The 25,164-nt window shown below is 43.7% G+C and overlaps 1 protein-coding gene across 2 annotated transcripts in view; it reads right to left on the bottom strand.

Moving 5' to 3' along the window:
• LOC124619667 (nidogen) overlaps positions 1-24,910 on the bottom strand; it is a 255,619-nt gene extending 230,709 nt beyond the window's left edge. For both annotated transcript variants that reach the window (XM_047146205.1, XM_047146206.1), the window contains exon 1: positions 24,700-24,910. In XM_047146205.1, coding sequence (XP_047002161.1) covers positions 24,700-24,897 — 198 coding nt within the window. In that variant the 5' untranslated portion in view covers positions 24,898-24,910. The remainder of the gene's footprint in view (positions 1-24,699) is intronic.
• Positions 24,911-25,164: the final 254 nt, after the last annotated feature.

Genomic DNA, 25,164 nt, shown 5'->3' with positions numbered 1-25,164 from the left:
CCACGCCACACAACCCCTGCTACCCGTGTAGCCGCTTGCTCCGTGTAGTGGACTCCTGACCTATCCAGCGGAACCCGAAACCCCACCACCCTATGGCGCAAGTCGAGGAATCTGCAGCCCACACGGTCGCAGAACCGTCTCACCCTCTGATTCAGACCCTCCACTCGGCTCTGTACCAAAGGTCCGCAGTCAGTCCTGTCGACGATGCTGCAGATGGTGAGATCTGCTTTCATCGCGCTAGCGAGACTGGCAGTCTTCATCAAATCAGATAGCCGCCGGAAGCCAGAGAGGATTTCCTCCGATCCATAGCGACACACATCATTGGTGCCGACATGAGCGACCACCTGCAGATGGGTGCACCCTGTACCCTTCATGGCATCCGGGAGGACCCTCCACATCTGGAATGACTCCCCCCGGTATGCACACGGAGTGCACATTGGTTTTCTTCCCCTCTCTTGCTGCCATTTCCCTAAGGGGCCCCATTACGCGCCTGATGTTGGAGCTCCCAACTACCAGTAAGCCCACCCTCTGCGACTGCCCGGATCTTGCAGACTGAGGGGCAACCTCTGGATCAGGACAAGCAGCCATGTCAGGCCGAAGATCAGTATCAGCCTGAGACAGAGCCTGAGACCGGTTCGTCAGACAAATTGGAGAGGCCTTCGTTCAGCCCTCCGGAATGTCTTTCACCCCCTGCCACATCTCGAGACGACGTCCCACTCTACCACAGGTGAGGGATCAGCCTCAATGTGGGCAGTATCCCGGGCAGCCATAGTCGTAGTCCGATCGGGGGATGCGCGGGACGACCTGGCCGTCCCCGACAAACCCCCATCCGGACCCCCACAGTGATGCCCATTGGCAACAGCCTCAAGCTGTGTGACCGAAGCCAACACTGCCCGAAGCTGGGAGCGAAGGGATGCCAACTCAGCCTGCATCCGAACACAGCAGTTGTGCAGTGTGCAAGTTTTGCGACCTTGGTTGGCCCACTTTGTATTTTTAGTATAAGCATGTTTCACTGTGGAACTTTATGTGGGCAGTTCAGTTTTATTAAGCTTTAAGATCTCTTTGTTCTTTATGGAGTTGTGGTATTATGTAACAGTGTAACTTTGGTTGGAAGCGTGTAGTGTTATTAGTCTCTTGAGACATCATTAAACAAGAACGATTGTTTGAGATTGATTATTCACCATGCGTACTATCAGTGATTTTGGTAGCGGACGCAAAATAATATAATTCTTATTCGTGTTTATGTAATTCAGTCAAAGTGAAGATTTGTATATTGCATCAGTAAGAGGGCAAATGTCCGAATTGAAGTTTATAATAAAGTCTGTTTTGAGTCAAATTAAAATTGTAGAACAATCACAAGCTTGTGCATCACCAGTGATCCCAGCCTTCCTATTTCCTTTAAGTAACTGTGGTGAGATCGTAATTTTGATTTCCTAAAGAATTGGGTAGTATCACGGTTCAGTGGTCATTTCACTCAAGGTCGCTCTGGATAGTTACACTTAAATATTTTACGGTGGACACTGTTTCCAACAGTTTGTCATCAATAGACTTGTACTGTAGCCGATTTCTTTTCCTATGTATGCGTAATACGTTACACTTATTTACGTTCACATTAAAAACGGTATTCACACCTTGAGGACTTAGATGATTTCAACGTTTGACTGTCCTGGTATAAGCTCACCAGACAGTTAGCCATCCAGAGAAAAATCATTACAAGCATGATTTAATACCGCGTAATTCCGCCCGTGGACCTGATAAACGACTGGATTCGGTTAGGAAGTGAGTCTACAAAATAGTGCACATACATCGCATCCAGGTTAAGGCACTCGTTCAACATGTCATCGCGCAATGCCACGAAATTGCGGGGATGCCGATTTCGGCGTTTCACTCGCTGTTCCGACAGTTGCCACATATTTCCTATGAGTTTCGGTTTTGCAGGCCAATAGAATGGAGTAGTGTTCAGAAAACCAGTCACATATTCTTCCAGCCCAATGAACATTGCTGTTGTCGTCTTTATGTGTCTGTGTGAGCGATGGCCTCTTGCGAGGTGATTGACTCCACATGTTCACTGCTTGCAGTTTCCGTCGCAATGTTCTCTCGTTAACAGGTTGGGATGGACCTACATTCTATGCCTGCAGCGGTTCCTGTCGGGTTAGGAAGCAATTTAGATAGATATGCTGTGCCGGCCTGTTTGACCGAGCGGTTCTAGGCGCTTCAGTCGGGAACCGTGCGACCGCTACGGCGCAGGTTCGAATCCTGCCACGGGCATGGATGTGTGTGCTGTCCTTAGGTTAGTTAGGTTTAAATAGTTCTAAGTTCTAGGGGACTGATGACCTCAGATGTTAAGTCCCATAGTGCTCAGAGCCATTTGAACCATTTTAGACGTGCTGTGAAACGCGTCTCCGCTTCCTCTGTCAGGATCTTTTTCCTATCACAATTCTGACGTGATGTTTGGTGACCACGTGTGTTACATCATTACCTGTAGATACGTTGATCAGTTCGTTGCGAATCACAACAGTGCTAGCAACTTCACACGCCATATGGTCACGGTCGAGCCATCACGATTGCCCTTTTTGCCACTCAGTCACGTCCTTACACTTACCCACATTTATGTACAATGTGCATTTGAAACCTAAATGTCCCATTCATTACTACTGCCTTATGCTCCCGCAGAGGCAGTGTACGTGCGGTTCACCATGTGACTCATCGCTGCACCGTATGTGCCGGCTGAAGTATTCATCTGCGCATGCGCACCAGGGTGGCTAATTTCTTGTCCGGTGAGCTCATTATTCACCTTTGCAACGGCGCGAGAATTTCGTCACATCTATATCTATACTCCGCAAGCCACCTGACGGTGTGTGGCAGAGGGTACCTTGAGTACCTCTATCGGTTCTCCCTTCTATTCCAGTCTCGTATTGTTCGTGGAAAGAAAGATTGTCGGTATGCCTCTGTGTGAGCTCTAATATCTCTGATTTTATCATCATGGTCTCAAAAATGGCTCAAATGGCTCTGAGCACTATGGGACTTAACATCTATGGTCATCAGTCCCCTAGAACTACTTAAACCTAACTAACCTAAGGACATCACACAACACCCAGCCATCACGAGGCAGAGAAAATCCCTGACCCCGCCGGGAATCGAACCCGGGAACCCGGGCGTGGGAAGCGAGAACGCTACCGCACGACCACGAGATGCGGGCTATCATCATGGTCTCTTCGCGAGATATACGTAGGAGGGAGCAATATACTGCTTGACTCCTCGGTGAAGGTATGTTCTCGAAACTTCAATAAAAGCTACTGAGCGTCTCTCTTGCAGAGTCTTTCACTGGAGTCTATGTATCATCTCCGTAACGATTTCGCGATTACTAAATGATCCTGTAACGAAGCGCGCTGCTCTCCGTTGGATCTTCTCAACCTCTTCTATCAACCCTATCTGGTACAGATCCCACACCGGTGAGCAGTGGGCGAACAAGCGTACTGTAACCTACTTCCTTTGTTTTCGGACTGCATTTCCTTAGGATTCTTCCAATGAAACTCAGTCTGGCAACTGCTTTACCGACGATTAATTTTATATGGTCATTCCATTTTAGATCACTCCTAATGCCTACTCCCATATAACTTATGGAATTAACTGCTTCCAGCTGCTGACCTGCTATTTTGTAGCTAAATGATAAGTGAACTATCTTTCTGTGTATTCGCAGCACATTACACTTGTCTACATTGAGATTCAATTGCCATTCCCTGCATCATGTGTCAATTCGTTGCATATCCTCCTGCATTTCAGTACAATTTTCCATTGTTACAACCTCTCGATATGCTACAGCATCGTCCTCAAAAAGCCTCAGTGAACTTCCGATGTTATCCACAAGGTCATTTATATACATTGTGAATAGCAATGGTTCTACGACACTCCCCTGCGGCACATCTGCAATCACTCTTACTTCAGAAGACTTCTCTCCGTTGAGCATGACATGCTGCGTTCTGTTATCTAGGAACTCTTCAATCCAATCACACAATTGGTCTTGTAGTCCATATGCTCTTACTTTATTCATTAAACGACTGTGGGGAACTGTATCGAACGCCTTGCGGAAGTCAAGAAACATGGCATCTACTTGGGAACCCGTGTCTATAGCCCTCTGAGTCTTGTGGTCATATAGCGCAAGCTGGGTTTCACACGATCGTCTTTCTCGAAACCCATGCTGATACCTACAGAGTAGATTTCTACTCTCCAGAAAAGTCATTATACTCGAACGTAATACATGTTCCAAAATTCTACAACTGATCGACGTTAGAGATATAGTTCTGCACATCTGTTCGACGTCCCTTCTTGAAAACGGGGATGACCGGTTCTGTTGCGTGTAGGCATAGGGAACTGGTCCCGTTTCGTTGCGAATGTTGTTTGTGCTAGCGTCTATCCAGCGGTATTGTTTGTAGCACCCGGTGGGGCGGAAGCGAGCTGTGGGCCAGCAGGCACGCTTCCACTGAAGACGCCGTCACGTCGGCCGCAGCCCGCCGGCCAATTGCCGCTAACAGCCTGAATGGGTCGGCGCCGCCTCCATCTGTCCCCGCCTGTCTCCGCGCCGAGCCTCGGCCGCCGTACCTGAAGCCTGTCACACCACACCACGTGTGCTCTGTCAGCTAGGAAGCATAAGGCACTACCGTGGTATGCTGGGTGACAGCCTACAAAAAAAGTCATGGGATAACAATATGCACATATTCAAAAAGATTTCGGGTTTGCAGCCGGTCGTCGCTAGCTTCCATCCACGATATTTCGACTGGACAACTGCCAGCCATCCTCAGGTGACCCATCGAAGACTCACGAAGACGCCTGTTTTGGGGGGCGGGCTGGCAGCAGCTTATTACGCTGCTCTGCAGCCTACAGACTTTTTAAAACGTAAGAAAGAAGATAAGAAACAATAAAAGCAGGCGATAAAACGGTGACTGAAATTGAAAACGGCGGAAAATTGTGGAATGGTTTGCAAAGCTAATAAAATACACAGGAAGCAGACAGGGAACATAGTAGACAGACAATTAAAAAAAACATGACGACAGTCTGGTTTCTGTTCGCAAGAGATATAAAAATCACACCCAGCGACAGTATGATGTCCGTTTGCAACACTTCGGAGAAGACACACAACGCTGAACAGTCGCTGTAAACACTGTACTAAAATGTCGGCACAAAGATAACACACCATAACCGAGAGCAGATGGGGGGGGGGGGGGGGGACCTGGGCAGATGGGGGTGGGGAGGGGAAACAAGGAGGGAGGAGAGGAAAAACGAAAGGGGGGAACCAAAGAAGGGAGAGGACTCATAAGGGGGGAGGGGGGGCAAACGCGAGAGGGAATGGGAAAAGGCAGAGGAGGGAAATACAAAAGGACTCGGGGGAGAGAAGGGGTACAGAGAGAGGATAGGTGGGGAAAAAACAGAGGATGGAAGGGGGGGAGACGGAGCCCAGGAAAAGGACGGAGGAAAGGAGGGGGGGGGGGGGGTGAGGATCAGAGTTGATAGGAGGGATAAATGGAGGGAGAGAGGGCATCATCTGGGAGGGGGAGTTGACGGAAGCCACTTTGGGAAAGGAGATGAAGGGTGTAGAGATGGAGGGTAGGGGGACACAACTGTGAAGACGTGGCAGCGGGCGACGAAGACGTCCTCTGTTCAGCAATATATAGTGTGCAGCGAGTATTCCGCGCTTGCGTCAAAATCATATTGACAGACGAACCATACCGCCTGCCAGCAGCGCCCTCGCTGGTGGATCTGCAGAACACAGCTGTTTTCGGCGTTGTCAATTGCCGCGGCCATCGGAGTACTGTACAAATCTAGAAATTTTATGCAACTACAAATTTAAGTTTCAAGTGAAATTCAGGTTGTATTGATGTTCATTAGCTTTCTGTGGTTCCGTGGTGTTGCCTTAAGTTCCACTCTTAGTTGGTCACATAATTTTTTTTTTTTAATTTGCGTTCTTAAAACGTTACTTACTTCAGAAAATAGTATCAAAGTTTTACTTTGTAAATAAAATAAGTTGAATGTTCAGGTCAATGGCTTTGAATAGAGTTTTTGATCATTTTATGCAAATTTTTGAAGCTATCATCTTATCGGTTTTCATAATTTATTTATTGTGTTTTGAAACTGAGTGTAATAAAATTTGCGTCAAAATGACTCATTTAATTTCGGTGTAGCATCTTACCACTCGCTGTTACACTTTCGGTCGTATAACACTTCGATTACTACCTAATGGGCCTGGAAATCAAGCCTTTTGTGCTATAAAATATACTGCAAATAGCCAAAATCAATAAATAAATTTGGTTTTAATTAAAATAATGTTAAAAGAGAATAACTAGCTTTTATTTTTCGTAATAAGAGATTTAGCGTCTGACGTCCCTTCACTATGGAAGCAAGAAAAGGAACTGATGAGGTTATTGTGACTCTTACGAAAGTGACATGGAGACAGCAGAGCAAATCTGTACGCACTAAGCAGAATACTGTAATGGAAGGAGACATCTGAAAGACGCTTTTAACCAGTAAGGAAAAAGGGCAGAAGTGGGCGTTACGCGTCACTCGCATTTCTTAGTAGCGTTGAGAAAGAGTCTGACACATGAAGCCTTATGTGATAAGAGGGATCGCAAAAGTCAGGAAACGCCTTAAAATCAACTACGGAGAAATGGCTCTTGTTATCTGTTCAGAGGTCTACATGGGTCAGGCAGATACGCAGAGTTATTTCATTTGCTGACGTGCGTTTGTTTCGTGGGTGGAGGTCGCGTCAGCTACACCCTCTCCATTCCTTGCTGACACAAAAGGACGCTCAGTTGACCCCCTACGCATCTAGTGGTCCTGGGAAGTCGTCGGAGTATTTTCCGCCATAAATATAGAGACCGCTATCACTGCAGCGAGACCGAAACCGACATGGTATCGGCAACGGTGTTTACCTTTGGTTCGTATTGGGGAGAGGGGAAGAGTCCGGAAAGAAATTCAATGTGACGTAAACCGTATAAGGACATGTAAAGCTTATTAATTTCTGAAATACCAGCATATTTCTATGAACTATAAGAAAAAAACTGTCAGACGAAGGACGTGTGTGTCTTATAAGTCGCACTGTTCTCCATTTACATTCGTATATACACCGCAAGCTACCATATAGTGCAAGCCAGAAAGTATTTCATACCAATTAGCCAATCATCGAAGACCAAATCGTGTAGTCACAAATTTTTATCCATTGGCAGGGGGCAATGTCATGTACAAAGTACTAAAAATCCCCATCAGTGGATTATGAGCTTGAAGATGATGGTGCGTCTAAAGGTAACTTTTTATGTTTTTCTTGAATAACTCGAAAACCGCGGCATCCAATGAAAATGTTTCCCATCACAAAATTGAACTACATTAAATTTCCTGCAAAAAGACCCTATTCATTTTACTCGTAGGCCTAAAAGTTTCCGCACTGTAGGGGATGAAAAAATTGCAGTTATTAAAAATATTGTTTTAATGGCACAAACACAATTTTTATTGTTAACTGGATGGGTTAAGTATAAATATTAAATAAGTGTACCACATCTACACGCAGTACAGCCGTATGAAAGGATAAATTGTGTTCTGAGGGTGTGTCAGGGTGGAAGTGGTGGGGATGGAGGTTAGAAGCGTGAGGGAAGATAGCTCGTCAAATTGTGGTCATGCGCTTCCCTCTTCATAGGTCTGCAAACTGAAGAGCGAGCGGGTGATTACGCGCTGTGTCTAGCGCACTAGTCACAAGAAGCACCGAGCGAGGTGGCGCAGTGGTTGGACACTGGACTCGCATTCGGGAGGACGACGGTTCAATCCCGCGTCCGGCCATCCTGATTTAGGTTTTCCGTGATTTCCCTCAATCGTTCCAGGCAAATGCCGGGATGGTTCCTTTCAAAGGGCACGGCCGACTTCCTTCCCCGTCCTTCCCCAATCCGATGAGACCGATGACCTCGCTGTCTGGTCTCCTTCCCCAAAACCAACCAACCACAATAAGCAAGTACAGGTTGCCTCACAAAACTATAACGACTCTCCACACGCGCCTTACGAGTCACTGGCAATGTAGTGTGCAAAACTGCTCGGGAGGGTGTTTATTTTCCGCGACATGCGTTAACACGACACAGAATACAAACATGAACTGCTTATAACAATAACGCAATAAACATATCTGGAAAGAATCTACGTAAACTCTGCACCCTGCTGTACAATGTTAGAAGGGAAACTGATTCCTAATTATCCTCTACGCAATTGTAGCGTTCTTCCAGGAAAGGCAACTTCCCCCACCACGTGCGCTGCTCGCCTTTCTTTACACACAGACTATACCTCCCCAACATTTCCTGTCCAATATTCTTGTGTGAGCACAGAAAAAACTTCACAGAGCTCATATTCAAATGGTAGAGTTATTTTCAGTTTATTAAATGAGTACTTGTTTGCGATTGTTAAGTGAGCTATTATGTAAAAAATAGAAGCTCAAGAGCTGGAGTTTTCAACTGTCTACCACACTGAAGAGCCTGTCCCAAGTGTACATGCAGTCAATATGTATCCGACAACGTCGATTACAATTGCCTCCGCTATCACTGGCTGGAACAGTTTTAAGAGCTTTTTGAGAGTTATCAAATGCATGACCCCAGCCTCACCTTTCCCACCACTTGCAGAGGCCCAGAGATTTAAACTGTTTTCCTCTGAAACAGAAGTAGGTCACCTAGATGTTATGGAACTTCATATATTTCAACTAAGTCAAGCTATGGATTACACCAGGTTACTATTCTAGACTTGAACATGATGAAAGGCATTCTATCAAACGTATTCACACCCATCTTGAAAGATTTGTTGTGGATGTGTCGTAAGGGCAGCCCACTCTACAAATGAGAGCAGTTCCTGAATGGAAGAGATTTATGCAGTCTACCAGTAATACAACTAATGGTGACAGAAATGCAGTAACTCTCTGATCATTCATTAAATTCCTACTAAGCGACTGAAACACGAATACACGGCTTTACAGTATAATGTCAATGACAGACAGCAGCAAGGTGCCACAGTTACCAATCCAATAGCTTTCCCAACAACACTACGTCTCCCACCGACAACAACACACTTACAAATTAAACACTTCTCAGCCTTTGTTCATAGAAATTATTTTACATAAAATCTCATCCAACAACTGCAAATAAGTACTCATTTAATAAATTGAAAATAACTCCACTACATAAACGTGTACTCAGTGAACTTATTTTGTCTATTGACGTAAGAGAACTATGCAGGAAAAGAATCTACGTTGTGGGGGAAGCGCCGGCCGGTGTGGCCGAGCGGTTCTAGGCGCTTCAGTCTGGAACCGCGCGACCGCTACGGTCGCAGGTTCGAATCCTGCCTCGGGCATGGATGTATGTGCTAGTTAGTTAGGTTTAAGTAGTTCTAAGTTCTAGGGGACTGATGACCTCAGATGTTAAGTCCCATAGTGCTCAGAGCCATTTGAACCATTTGTGGGGGTAGCACACTATAGTTACCATACAGGATGACTAAGAATCAGTTTCCTCTGTAGCAGTGTAGAACAGTGCGTGGAGATTTACGTAGTTTCTGTGCATATGCGTTTCTTGTATTACTATTATTAGTAATTCGTATCTGCAGTCCATGAAGTGTTGAGCCACCTTGTGGAAAATAAATATCCCCGGGTATATCTGCGCACTGTATCGCCAGTGATCCATGAGACTGTGCAGGGTCGGTATAAGTTTGTGAAACACCCTGTAGCTCCTTCTTGTGAAGTAGTGAGGCACGTACAGTGGGGAAACACCTTATCGCTCTTCAGTTTGCAGACTTGTGAAGGAGGGACGTGCATGACCATAATTCTGTGGACTATCTTCCCTCACGCTTCTAACTTCCACCCCGAATTAATGTTATGGTGAAAATTTTCTGGCTATTTTCTTTTAAGAAATACAGCAACCGGTCGCTTTTTATTTATTTTTATTTAAACTACCTTCAGTTGGCGTAATAGATATTTGGTTCTATTATAAGTACGTCGTTAAAACATCGATAGCAGTTTGGACGCTGCAGATAGCTTTCTACTCTGCTTGTTGTTATTCCAATTTTTGCGTTTATAGATATGACACAAACACTTTTTGACTGGTATCTTGCACAAAAACAGCGCAGCATCGTCTACGTTGCTGCCATGTTGCTGCCACGTTGTCAGTGGATATTGCACTGCTTTTGTGCAAGATACAAGTGAAAAAGTGTTTGTGTCACATCCATAACCACGAAAATCGGAATAACAACAAGCAGAGTGGAAAGCCAGTTGCAGCAACCACACTGCTGTCGATGTTTTAACGATGTACATTCTGAAAATTGAAATATGTGTAACGCCATGTGAAGAAGAGCGAAATCCCGAAAAGCGTATTGACATAAATAAAAATACATTAAAAGTGGCTGGTTGCTGCTTTTCTTAAAATAATAGGCGGCCACGGTTACAGTGGTCTTCTTCTGTGTCTACTGGGACCAATGGGAACAGTACCTGCGCCATAAAAAAAGGAAAACATGATATTTTGATTTACCCCTATCATCTACTGATGCAGATATTCCAGGCCCCTTCTATTCTGTCTGCTCTTCGAAGAGCACAAGGGACGATGTCCAAAGATGGAGTGACTTGGTGGAGTATCTTTTCAAGAAGTTTCTACCCCATGACACCACGGAAGAGGACACAGAACACCCATGACTTAGGTAAGATATAGACGAAATACAGAAACATTTCCAATGCATCCGCTGTTGGCACGCTTAAAATTCCCTGCGAGAAAAAGTTTAAAACATGAACGGTTCCGGCCTGTTAAACGTTTTCCACGCTCAAATTTCCAGAGCTTTTAGACGAAAGTGTGTTGTTTACAATCGCTGACATTTTTCTGGCACCAGTGGCGAGCACTGTCAAAAGACGCTGTGGCCGTTAGCTAGTGGAAGCGAACTGATACTGTTGTTGCGAATGGACTTTGTACTGACAGAAGGGAGTATTGTTAGCATTTGCTATATTTATGTTACGTTTATGTGACGGGGGAGGTCTGACGTAATGGCGGCATCTTAACGTTTTTTATTTTTAGATTTTCTTCGCCTTTGTTACAGTCTTTAACGTGTTTACGTATTCTGCAGCCTTTAAATAAGCGTGTGAGGCAATCTGCCATTTTGATCGTAAGTGTCGTGCTAAATAAGTTGATGACAATACGGCCATCGTTGTAATACATGTTTCTACGTGTCTCCATAATGCTAATGTTTAGAGAACGTCGTGATATATTGATACTGAATACACCGTTTTAAATCACTGAAAGATCAATAGCAATCATTCAGTCAGCGTCTAATGGATTTCTCCCCGACAGCTCCTAATTCGTTTAGCAATTGTCACCTTTTAAAAGTTGATTTTCATTTGACGCAACATACAAAATCGTCTATAACAAAACATTTTTTCGTATTCTCTACCTCTTTTCATGCCAATCATTATACATATATTTAGTTTATTAGTTATTGTCGAGCTGCTGAAGTTTTCGCATTTGGTTTCCTTTTCAAAAGATTACGTCGAACATTACTAACATTTACTGACGGTCACAATCGCCTTTTATTTGCAGTAAGGTAACAGGTTTGGTGAGGTATACCTTCCATGAACTAATCCCCCAATGCATAGTATGAAAGCAATGCCCCGCTGTTTCTTATTTTGTTATACTTCTTTAGTAAATAGCTTTTTAAAGCAATTGAGGTGTCTCGGCCGAAGCAGGAAATCAAAATACCTTGATTCAGACAGCCAGCTTTTAATTCAAGGCGCTATATGAATCAAGTAAAACATCAATAACAGTATGCTGATTATTTTCCAAATGCATTCCCTTGACAAAATCTGAGACCACATTCACATTCTTCAAATCAATACGTTCCGTTCAGTTTTATTTTGGCTGTTTTATGTTTCTTGATCTTAGCATGTATCCTCATGTCAGTCCGGTTCTATCAACAATAAGGTGTTGAACTACGCAGAAAACTGGTCTCCATCTTAAATTAAGAGTACGTAACATATAAACTGAATTATGATACATGCCGCTATTATGATGTGTAACTCGACTGGCGTTGTAACAATGACATCATGAGCTCCTTCGTCAAAAGAAACTGCCTCAGCTGAAGGTGGGCAGTGTGTAATTATCAGCACTGATAATAAGTCGGCACACAATGCATGTAACATGCACAGCTCCAGCATTTCAGCTGAAATAATCTTATGTTGGTAACGCACCCCCGCCCCGTAAATGATCCCATGACTTTTTGAAAGATAGCCAACGAAAGCCATCCAGAAATTTTCGGTATTAACTAACATTGTCTCTGTCATAGATTTTGCAGGATCTACAGACGTTCTAAGAGTACATCTTTTAAATAGCGAGCATCACAAACATAAATTTATTAAATGAAGGCGGCATTTTCCCACTTAGGCTGTATTTGTTTGATCCTCTTCTCCGTTCGACAACTAATCTCAGCTAACATAAAGTGCCACATGTATGTGTTAAAAATCCGAAAGGTCGAAAGGAGATCCAAATAAATACACACAGAATTAAAAAAGAGGTTTCTGCGCGGGTAGCCGCGCGGTCGGGGGCGCCTTAGCCGGCCGCTGGTGGCCGAGCGGTTCTAGGCTCTTCAGTCTGGAACCGCGTGACCGCTACGGTCGCAGGTTCGAATCCTGCCTCGGGCATGGATGTGTGTGACGTCCTTAGGTTAGTTAGGTTTAAGTAGTTCTAAGTTCTAGGGGACTGATGACCTTAGATGTTAAGTCCCATAGTGCTCAGAGCCATTTGAGCGCCTTGTCACGATCCGCGTAGCTGCCCCCGTCGGAGGTTCGAGTCCTCCCTTGGGCATGGGTGTTCGTGTTGTCCTTAGCGTAAGTTAGTTTAAGTTAGATTACGTAGATCGCAAGATTGGGGACCTATGACGACAGCAGTTTGGTCCCATGAGACCTTGCCACAAATTTCCAATTTCACGATACATCTCGCCTGGTAGTAGACATAAAAACTTTTACCACGCCGTACATTGTTGATTACGATTCTGTAAATAACGCACTACACGTGGAAATTATCAACTACAGTGTTGTACAGAGTTACAAGACAGATAACATACCAAAAAGGCTAAATGGCTTTTTCAAACATTAACCACAGAAACGTTCCCTGAAGCAATTAAACACACGCCTTCTATGAATGTACCAGCGTGTAATAGTGAGCAGCTCTTCATCATCATGAAAGTGTGTTAAGGGCGACTGAAGTGTTTCGTATCAGAGTATCATATGAAATGTGTTCCGAGATTGAGTTCCACTCAATCATTTGCGGACTTACGCAAGGAAAGCAAAAGAAATCAAGAATGAAATAAACAATTCTGCATTTATTTCGTATTTTTTCATTGCGTTCAGTTTCTCAGTGTTGCGTAGCAGTTAATAGATTGGTGAGTACAGTGATTTAGTTTACAGTTGCATTTATTTCATGCCATGTTTTATAATCTGTTTGCCATTTCGTTCACTGAAATAATCATCCTCATTTAATTACGAACATGTCTGTTAGTGTTTCCATACCTCGCCACGATTTTTTGGAGGAAAGTTTTGCTGTTGCCGGGATAGTATCTTCATGTGACTGACCTAGTACAACTCTTGTCGTCTGCAAATACTCGACGTTAACCTACTTTCACCGCGCCGGATGGTATAGTAGTTATTAATATTTACTTTATCCCTTTTTGTGTTGGTGAGAATTTGTAAAACTTGCATGAGGCCTTGAAACTTTTGTTTGAAATGATCCCTCCTGAAAAAGACTGGCCATCTGAAAGGGTAACATTGTTTAGACTTAGCAATAACTGAACAAGGTAAATGTCTACACTGCGAATTAATAAGGGCATTTATAAACACCCTGAAAGATATTTCTTTATGCAAATTCGTCTCTCCCGACCTCCTAAGAAGATAAAGAGATGCTAAACGCTGTTAAGGACAGTCTGAGCCTCAGGATTCGTGAGATTTACAACATCCGTTGTGAGTGTAGTAGCAATTATATCGGTCAGTCCATCCGTACCGTTTCCGACAGATGTGCAGAAAATCAACGACCTATTAAAAATTGAGAACTAAAGAAATCTGCAATCGCTGAGCCCAGCCTCAGAAACAATCACAAAACATTGTTTGTCACCTGTACACTGGGATACGGTAATTAAAGAGGCTGTAGAAATAAGAACGTGCGAGAAGAACTTCAACCGAGACAGCGGATATACACTACTGGCCATTAAAATTGCTACACCAAGAAGAAATGCAGATGATAAACGGGTATTCACTGGACAAATATGTTATACTAGAACTGACATGTGATTACATTTTCACACAATTTGGGTGCATAGATCCTGAGAAATCAGTACCCAGAACAACCACCTCTGGCCATAATAACGGCCTTCATACGCCTGGGCATTGAGTCAGACAAAGCTTGGATGGCGTGTACAGGTACTGCTGCCCATGCAGCTTTAACACGATATCACAGTTCGTCAAGAGTAGTGACTGGGGTATTGCGACGAGCCAGTTGCTCGGCCACCATTGACCAGACGTTTTCAATTGGTGAGAGATCTGGAGAATGTGCTGGCCAGGGCATCAGTCGAACATTTTCTGTATCCAGAAAGGGCCGTACAGGACCTGCAACATGCGGTCGTGCATTATCCTGCTGAAATGTAGGGTTTCGCAGGGATAGAATGAAGGGTAGAGCCACGGGTCGTAACACATCTGAAATGTAACGTCCACTGTTCAGAGTGTCGTCAATGCGAACAAGAGGTCACCGAGACGTGTAACCAATGGCACCCCACACCATCACGCCGGGTGATACGCCCAGTATGGCGATGACGAATACACGCTTCCAATGTGCGTTCACAGCGATGCTGCCAAACACGGATGAGACCATAATAATGCAGTAAACAGAGCCTGGATTCATCCGAAAAAATGACGTTTCGCCACTCGTGCACCCAGGTTCGTCGTTGAGTACACCATCGCAGGCGCTCCTGTCTGTGATGCAGCGTCAAGGGTGACCGCAGCCATGGTCTCCGAGCTGATAATCCATGCTGCTGCAAACGTAGTCGAACTGTTCGTGCAGATGGTTGTTGTCTTGCAAACGTCCCCATCTGTTGACTCAGGAATCGAGACGTGGCTGCACGATCCGCTACAGCCATGCGGATACGACGCCTGTCATCTCGACTGTTAGTGATACGAGGCCGTTGGGATCCAGCACGGGGTGACGTATTATCCTCCTGAACCTACCGATTCCATATTCTGCTAACAGTCATTGGATCTCGACCAACACGAGCAGCAATGTCGCGATACGCTAAACCTTTATCAAAGTCGGAAACGTGATGGTACGGATTTCTCCTCCTTACACGAGGCATCACAACAACGTTTCACCAGGCAACGCCGGTCAACTGCTGTTTGTGTATGAAAAATCGGTTGGAAACTGTCATCAAGATGTACTGTTCATGTCATTACGTTGTAGGTGTCGCCACCGGCGCCAACTTTGTGTGAATGCTCTGAAAAGCTAATCATTTGCATATCACAGCATCTTTTTCCTGTCGGTTAAATTTCGCGTCTGTAGCACGTCATCTTCGTGGTGTAGCAATTTTAATGGCCAGTAGTGTAATTTTAGCGGTGCGTGTAAGCGAGCTCTCGGTGCGGAGAAGAGGTAGAGATATCCGTCGCAATGTTTACGCTACTACAGGAGCGGTGGTGCCACCAGAACAGACGTTTACACCATCTGTGACGGCATGATGTAATTACTGACCAATCAAAAGCCAGTTTAGACAGTCAGTTGCTCCTGACGTAGACGGTGGAAATGATCGTTGAAAGCTCAAGGTTTTGCCCTGAAATGGCGTGGCATAAAGTCCGAAAATGTTTTATACACCATGAGCTATGCATTCTGCTTTCGTAATTAATAAATCCAGTTACTACCATTGAAAGTTTTACAGCGCTGAGACTATATTCCTACTGTCTGTGGAGGAACGGTCTCTCATAACCACACTTTGGTCGTTCAGTATTTGCCGTAACGTGACGTTGACGTTGCATCTAGTGTGAGTACAGCATCTTTTGACGGGATTTGGCCCTTCTGTTGACGTCGAGTATGAAGCGGTCTTAAGCCCTCTGTCAGATGTAGACCTGATTCAGTGTTAACACTATGGGAAGGTGTACTGTACATTAGGGGTCAGAATTAGCGAGACCCCCATCCTTTTCCTTATGCTGAACTGTAAAGCCTCACTGTCTTTTGTACAGCATAACAAGCAAGGAGACACAATACTACCAATTCACACATGTGTTCCAGCTGTATCTTACGGGAAATAAAGAAGTGAGATGCCAAAGGACAGGAGAATTTTAATAACAAACGATTTAACAACAAGACCACTTTCTTCAACTGTAAAATATGAAGAAAAAAGCCTTCTATAATCATCACAGCCAGCAGTAATTACAACTTTCTTCGGGATGCGAGGATTTTTGTATGACATACCGCAAAGCTCGTAGACGTATTTACAAACTGACCCACTACACTCTCATATTTCCCACTGCGCATTAAGCTCTTAAAGCTGTCACGTGATTTCATACATGAATGTCATCGTAGTTTTTAGTAATTGGAAAGAACAATAAGACTTGAGATGAAGTAGTTCAAACACATTAGTCAGATATTTCGGACCCATTAAAATGAATCGGTGTCTACATTACTTGGAATTCCGTGAATTATATTATGGGCACCAAACTACTAACAGCAGCTAAGCACTTCACATTTCTGTCACCTTGATAGTAATTTACATATCGAAGCATGCAATACACATCTTTCTTGTGTACTGCCTTCATGCTGCTGCTATTATATTGGCCAGCACTGTATAATACGTAACTAAGCGTTATCACTTCTGCACCTTGTAGTCGTAGATCGTGGTTTTCAACGAGCTTTCACTGGGGGAAATGCTACAATGAATCAGACATTGGGCGGGATACACGCGTTAACGTCAACGGCAAAACAGGAAACCGCAGGATAGATTATCCAGAAGAGCCGTTCCCTAACAGTGTTGCTTGCAACTCTACACATGCTGATGTCCGATAAAGCCAACTTCGAAGTAACTTACACACAAAGCCTTAGTTTCTAATTCCAACATTAGTAAAACATTCCTTGTAATTTATACGTCAAAGAAAAAGTCCTTAACTGCATACTTTCGGATAATACTGACAGAGCGTAGTACTAACACGGTTCTCGAAAGGAACTAATTCATTCCGGGAAATAGTACGCGACGTGAAATTTGCAACAGGCACTACTGCCAAAACGTGAAAAAAAAATTGAGATCGTCCACCTGACTGTATCAGCTTTCCGTTCCCATAAATCGATTTAAGGAGATAAGTCAGGAAGGCTTTGCATGGTGTGTCAGTATGACAGCCCAGGATTATTGTTTCAACTTGACGTTTCCACAATGAAACTCTGTCTCGAAATCTGGCAAAAAATCCAAAGAGAATCTGGTCATATGTTAAGTACACCAGTGACAAGACATAGTCAATACCTTCACCGTGCGATGCAATGGTAATGTTAGTGATGATGGTGCCACTACAGCGGAGTTACTAAACACTATTTTCCGAAATTCCTTCACCGAAGAAGCAAATACTCCAGAATTCGAATCAACAACACTTGTCAACATAAGTAAATTAGAAGCTGATATCCTCCGTGTAGCGAAGTGCCTTAAAATATCGTATAATAAAAGCAAGATTGTATACTAGTTACGTTCCTTTCAATACAGTACTTAGCAATCATATACCAGGTGATCAAAAAGTCAGTATAAATTTGAAAACTGAATAAATCACGGAATAATGTAGATAGAGAGGTAAAAATTGACACACATACTTGGAATGACATGGGGTTTTATTAGAACAAAAAAAAAACAACAAAGTATTGCTAGACGCGTGAAAGATCTCTTGCGCGCGTCGTTTGGTGATGATCGTGTGCTCAGCCGCCACTTTCGTCATGCTTGGCCTCCCAGGTCCTCAGACCTCAGTCCGTGCGATTATTGGCTTTGGGGTTACCTGAAGTCGCAAGTGTATCGTGATCGAACGACATTCGACGTCAATGCCTCACCGTAACTCTGGACATGCTTTACAGTGCTGTTCACAACATTATTCCTCGACAACAGCTATTGTGGAGGAATGATGGTGGACGTATTGAGCATTTCCTGTAAAGAACATCAACTTTGCTTTGTTTTACTTTGTTATGGTAATTATTGCTATTCTGATCCGATGAAGTGCCATCTGTCGGACATTTTTTGAGCGTTTGTATTTTTTGGTTCTAATAAAACCCCATGTCATTCCAAGCATGTGTGTCAATTTGTACCTCTCTATCTACATTATTCCGTGATTTATTCAGTTTTCAAATTTATACTGACTTTTTGATCACCCAGTACAAACGCCCCCTCGACGAAACATCCGTACCTGAAGACTGGAAAGTGGCACAAGACATGGCAATATTCAAGAAAGGCTCCGCTGAATTACAGACCCATATCACACACGTCGATTTGCAGTAGGATTCTGGAACATATATGTATTCGAAGATTATGTATTATCTCAAAGAAAACAATTTATTGACAAAAAGCTAACACGGATTCAGAAAACAACGTTCTTGTAAAATACATCTACTTCTTTATTAATACTGTGTAATGAGTTCTATCGACAGAGGATCTGAGATTGATTCCATGGTTTTAGTTTCCCAGAAGGCTTTTGACATGATCCCTCACAAGTGAATTCTAATTAAGTTGTGTGCCTACGGAGTATCGTCTCAGTTGTGCGACTGAATTAGTGATTCCCTGTCAGAAAAGTCACAGCTCGCAGTAACTGACGGAAACTCATCGAATAAAATAGAAGTGATATTTGGCGTTCCCCAACGAAGTGTCATAGGTCATCAGTTGTTCTGATCTATATAAACGATTTAGGTGACAATCTAAGCAGCCGTCCAAGATTTTTTGCAAATTGTGCTCTTAGTTACCATCTTGTTAAGTCATTAGATGATCAAAACCAACTGCAAAATGACTTAGACAATATATCTGTATGGTGCGAAAAGTGGCAATTGACTCTAAATAATTAAAAGTGTTAAGCACATGAGTACTAAGAGGAATCCGCTAGCTTCGATTAAGGACAAAACATGCAAAAGTAAAGACTGTAAATTCAACTAAATACTTTGGTGATAATGTGACGAATAACTTGAACTGAAACGATCAGATATTGAGGGGAAAGCAAACCAAAGACTACTATTAATTGGGAGAATACTTAGAAAATGCAACAGCTCTACTAAAGAGTGGCTATATTTCCGTCCTATTCTGGGGTATGCTACGCGATATGGGATATAGAATTGAAGGAGGACATCGAAAAAGTTCAAAGAATGGGACCTCGTTTTGTATTATCGCGGTGTAGCGTAGGGAGTGCCACGGACATGATACGCAGTTGAGGCGGTAATCATTAAAACAAAGGCGTTTTCAGTTGTCGCGAGATATTCTCACGAAATTTCAATCACCAACATTCTCCTCCGAATGCGAAAATATTTTGTTGGCGTCCACCTACATAGGGACAAATGATCATTGTAATAAAAAGAGAAATCAGAGCTCGTACGGAAAGTTTTAAGTGTCCGTTTTTTCCCGTGCACTGTTCGAGAGGAACGGTAGAGAAACAGCTTGCAGGTCGTTCGACGAACCCTCTGCCAGGCACTCAATTTTCAATTGGACAGTAATTGTGTAGATGTAGATGTACTTATGAGTGACTATCAGGTATGACTGTGACAGATTTCTCTCGACAGATGTTTAATCCGTTCAAAAGAGTGCAATTCTGCTTGGAGTCACTTGAAACAACACTTGTGCCAGGTTAAACAACGCATCATGCAGGCACTCAAGGCGTCTTACACGAAACAAGAACGGGCGAATGAGCCTGAGTCTGTGTAGTTTAAAAAGAACATTAAAATGATCGCCTGGCATTAATGGCCGGAAAACCCTACCTAAGGTGGTGGACTGTATCGATCCATTTAGGCGAAAAACATAATACGTCAAGTATTACAATTACAAACTGTATATGTTTGAGCCAGCATGTGTTACGGCTCAGAAAATGGCTATGAGCACTATGGGACTTAACATCTGAGGTCATCAGTCCTCTAGACTTAGAACTACTTAAACCTAATGTAACGTCCCCTTAGAAAAATTTATGAATTCCTGTGCTGATAAAACTTTACATTATTTGCTTTTCAAACAGATGAGCAAAATTGAACGTACTCAGACATTACTCTCTTTACTTATTCTGATCAACACAGAACTGACACAATATTTTTAGCGCAACGCAATCTGACTTTCAGTAATCCATACAAAAGAATGGCCCTGACTAACATTAACACATACCTTTCACAAATCACGTACCTCACAAAAATCTTCGTTATTCGAACTACTGCAATACAGCGAGCACCAATACTGCCAGCTAAATAAAAGATTCTAACTACTGAAGGCACTAACTACTGATAGGCACAGTTAACATATCAAAGATTTTGATAGAGAACAAACAATGTATTTACCTTAATAGTGTTCAAAAGTCATAATATATATATATATCAGTCATTGATATCCAATATTACAAATTTACTGTCTCTGATGGACACACGTCCAGATCGTCCTCTCTCAAAATTCCGCCATCTCTCTCTCCACATCCATCACTGCTGGCGGCTCTCCTCCCAACTGAGCAACGCTACGCGCTGAGCAGCCAACTGCCCAGCGCTACAATGGCGAGTATTACTCCAACAATGCAAACCAACCACAGACTGTGCACAGACAGCACAGCCAGTGATTTTCATACAGAGCGCTACGTGGCGTTACCAATATAATAAACCTAAACAGCCTACTTACACTAACTAACCTAAGGACATCACACACATCCATGCCCGAGGCAGGATTCGAACCTGCGACCCTAGCAGCAGCGCTGTTCCGAACGAAAGCACCTAGAACCGGTCAGCCACAGCGGCCGGCTACGGCTCACAAATTAGCGAGAATTTATTCATTTAATATTTGAAAATGAGGGCACCTAGCGGCTGCCGACCATCTTTACATATAAATTCAAAGCCTTACGAAACATTTTCTCGCTGACACCCCCAACAGAATGAAAAAAAGAACAAAGTTTACTACACTTTCACAGCTCATGTAGTAAAACTTGAGCATCAGACACAACGTTTTAGTTTGTTACTTCGTTGCTACTAACTACATTGGGAACACATTATGCATACGGTATCCACACAAACACCACCAGGGTGTGTTCGAGAACTTTTTTCACACAAGCGACTTATAATCTGGCGTCCCTCCTCTTTCCCTTTTTTCTCGAATACTTTCTCCCGTGCCAGTCTTCGCCAATAATTGTAATACACACGGTACACAAATCTTACACTTGGACGCCTCTCTCAGCGTGGTGCCACTAGCGGTGGCTTGTGTCGCTTGGGACTTAAACCGGCCCTGCATACCATTGAATGAGGACATACGTTTCGGGAGGTATGACGTTCTAAACATGGATGTTCGATTCCTTAAAGAGTCGTTGTGGGCTTTACTGGTTAGTTACTAATTTCTGTACAGTTACAGGTTTAACGCAATTGGTGAAAAATTCGAAAAAAATATGAACTCTGCACACTGCGTCGTCACACTCGTTTAAAAAACGTGTCATAACAGCCTGTAGGTATACCTTGTGAGGTAGTAGGGAAGAGAGAACGGGGGCTCGGATGGTGGCTCTTAAGTTTGCAGGCAGATATAGGTTCGTTCAGATACGGTTATAATCGCTGGAACCACACGAACGTGTTCGATGCAGGCATTCGTGTTGATCGGAAGCTGTTCAAAGGTTCAAAGGGCTCTAAGCATTATGGGACTTAAGATCTGAGGTCATCAGTCTCCTAGACTTAGAACTACTTAAACCTAGCTAACCTAAGGGCAACACACACATCCTTGCCCGAGGCAGTATTCGAACCTGCGACCGTAGCTACAGCGCGGTTCCGGACTGAAGCGCCTAGAGCCACTCGGCCACAGCGGCCGGCTGAAAGCTGTGCAAGTGGCGGCCAATGGACGATTGCAACTAGTTTCGACTGATCAAAGGAAGTTCTTCTGACTGACTTTGTAATCAGTTTAATAACGCTGCTCCAAAGCAATCAGCTAGTGCACGTGCGTAGCTTTTTGTGTTGAGCCTTCTCGTTGAAGAAAATAAGTGTTAAGTTCCTGGTAGCACTATAGGAACAGTATATTTCAACCTTGTTAAAATTTAATACATCTCGGTGTAGTTTTATTCCCCTGAGCGATTTCTCTGCACAAATGTTCCATATAACTATCCTAGGTAATAAATGCAAAATAATCTCACTATCCTCTGTTAACTTCACTATCAAAATGAATAAATTTTCCCTCTTCCATACAAGGATCGGATAACAACAGCCGATAATTGTGGCTCAGTGTTACAAAGACATTCACACATTAACTTGGCTCACTTTAGAGGGGGGGGGGGTGGCATAGGTAGAAATATGCATGCTGTACTGTTACAAATATATTGGATAAATTAAGTAGCATTCTAGGTTAATAACCTGTGGACGCACTGCAGCCGTTCCCTACCAACTAACTCAGCGATAATTTTTCTTCAAATCAAGTGATTTCCAGCATTTGTAACGTTTGGCAATTTACTAAATTGTAATTCTTGAATTTCTCCCGGCGTATTTGATAATCAAAATATCCACGTGTGTACTGCCGGTCTACAGTGTCCAACGGGCACAATATTTCGGCGATCATACATGTCGCCATCATCAGGTGAACTGACGGACTGAGCTCCTGTGAACGTGCCGGTACGGAGATCTGTACGCTATGGCTGCGTGTGTGGGCTTGTGCATATTGATGAGGCAAGTACCTCACAACTCCAAAGACGATATATTACAGTGCAAGAAAGGTAGAACACACACATATACAAAACACTTATGTAAATATTTGCATTTGACAACATTTCAACATTACCAGGCTGGATTTCGAACAAACCGCTCCACAACTGATAATTTGTTTACTATATGACAGATCTTTGAGAAATACTGGGAATTTAACAAAAACATCCACTGTCTATTCATTGACTTCCAGCGAGCCTACGACAGCAGCCGGCCGCGGTGATCTAGCGGTTCTAGGCGCGCAGTCCGGAACCGCGCGACTGTTACGGTCGCAGGTTCGAATCCTGCCTCGGGCATGGATGTGTGTGATGTCCTTAGGTTAGCTAGGTTTAAGTAGTTCTAAGTTCTAGGGGACTGATGACCACAGATGTTAAGTCCCATAATGCTCAGAGCCATGCGACAGCATCCACAGAAGTAGCCTCTACAGCACCTTACGTGAATTTAGTATACCCAGTAAAATCATTAGGATGATACAACTGTGCATGGATGGCTCGCAGGCAGCAGTGAAGTTCAGAGGATCCATATCCTTCACCTTTCCAATTAAAACAGGCTTACGACAGGGAGACGCTCTTTCATGTGTCCTCTTCAACCTTGCATTAGATAAAGTGGCTCGGGAGAGTAATTTACATCTATACAATGGTCTCCGATTCGAACACAGTGAAGTAAAACTCCTGGCTTATGCAAATGGTATAGTGTTGCTGAGTGAAACTGAAGAAGAACTGAAAGACATGTACAGATCTCTCAGGCAGAGAGCTAGCAAAATCGGGCTTTTGATTAACAAAGAGAAAACCGAATGTATGGAAATAGGTAGAGTCGTAAACTCAAATCCTTACTTTGAAACTGACCAACATTCTAAATTCAGAAAAGTTCTCCAGTTTAAATACCTTGGATCACGTTTCAACAGTAAAAATACCATAACAATGGATATAAATGAAAGAATAGCCTGAGGGTCAAGATGTCTGTACTCACTAATCAACCCACTCAAAAGTAAAGCTTTGTCAATCACCACAAAGATGAAGATATACAACACTATTATCTGTCCCATAGTACTGTACTGTTCAGAAAGCTGGACGCTTGCAAAGAATGAAAGAGAAAAACTGAATGTTTTTGAAAGAAAAGTAATGAGAAAAAGCTGGGGACCTGTGTTGGAGAATGGCGTATGGAGAATTCGAAAGAACAATGAAATTTATCACTTAATGAAGCAACCCACTATCATCCAGAAATTAAGAAGTAGGAGACTGCAATGGGCTGGACATGTGGCCAGAACGGAAAACAACAGAATCACCAAGAAAGCATTTGAAGGAACTCTCCAGGCAACAAGACCATTGGGCCGACCTCGTACAAGGTGGAAAGATGACATACAGAAGGACATCGCAGCATTAGGAATTTCCGCAGGGTAGAGAGAGGCGGCGAGAGATAGAAGGTGGTGGAAGCAAATCGTTGGTGCAGTGCGTGGCCTACAGGGCCTGTGATCGCTGAGAGAGAATGTGAACAAATTCTCGAAGCGCGTAGTGCTAAGCACGAAAAAAATACATCAGATGCGCTGTTTGATTATTTATATCAGAAACGTTTGAGGACAGCGAAGATAGCAAAGCTGTCAACTAGCGCTACAGGTGGTCAAACTTTCGAGTAACGCAGAGGTTTCTGACGGTAGAAAATATCGCGAAGCTGCGCATGCGCATCAGAGTCAGTTTGATAACGGTTGCACTCGTTTTTGATACCTTCACTCGAACGAATCTTATACTGGTTAGTGGGAAAGCAGGGTACTCACGAAGATGGTGTCGTAGACCTCGCCGTAGAAGACGATGGGCGTGAGGAGGCGGATGTCTGCGCTGGAGACGTCCTGCTGGTGCCTGGGCAGCAGCGTGTCCACGCCCTCGCCGTGAGGGAGCAGCTGGTCGCCGGGCACGCCGGCCGCCAGAGACGCCGCCCCCACCAGGCTCAGCGCGCACACCCACAGCCACCTCATGCTCTGCGTCTGCGTCTGCAAACAGACAACACGCAGCCGTGGAACTACAAGCAGCAATAACTGGGCCGCGAGCGCGTATGGCCAAATACGCTACACCAAACCGTATAAGTACACATACTCGTTTGCGAGTCGAATGCACCAAACAACGGAGTAGCTATTTTTTCCCTTAAAGTCCTGTGGGAACATCTGAGTCAAATGTATTAGGTAATGGAGCAAACCACTGTGCATACCTAAACCAGATAAAGACTTGTCTATTGTGTGTATTGA

The sequence above is a fragment of the Schistocerca americana genome, chromosome 6 (assembly GCF_021461395.2).
Source record: "Schistocerca americana isolate TAMUIC-IGC-003095 chromosome 6, iqSchAmer2.1, whole genome shotgun sequence".
NCBI classification, from domain to species: domain Eukaryota; kingdom Metazoa; phylum Arthropoda; class Insecta; order Orthoptera; family Acrididae; genus Schistocerca; species Schistocerca americana.
Note: the sequence above shows the minus strand (reverse complement) of the source record. Positions and strands in the feature narration are given on the sequence as shown.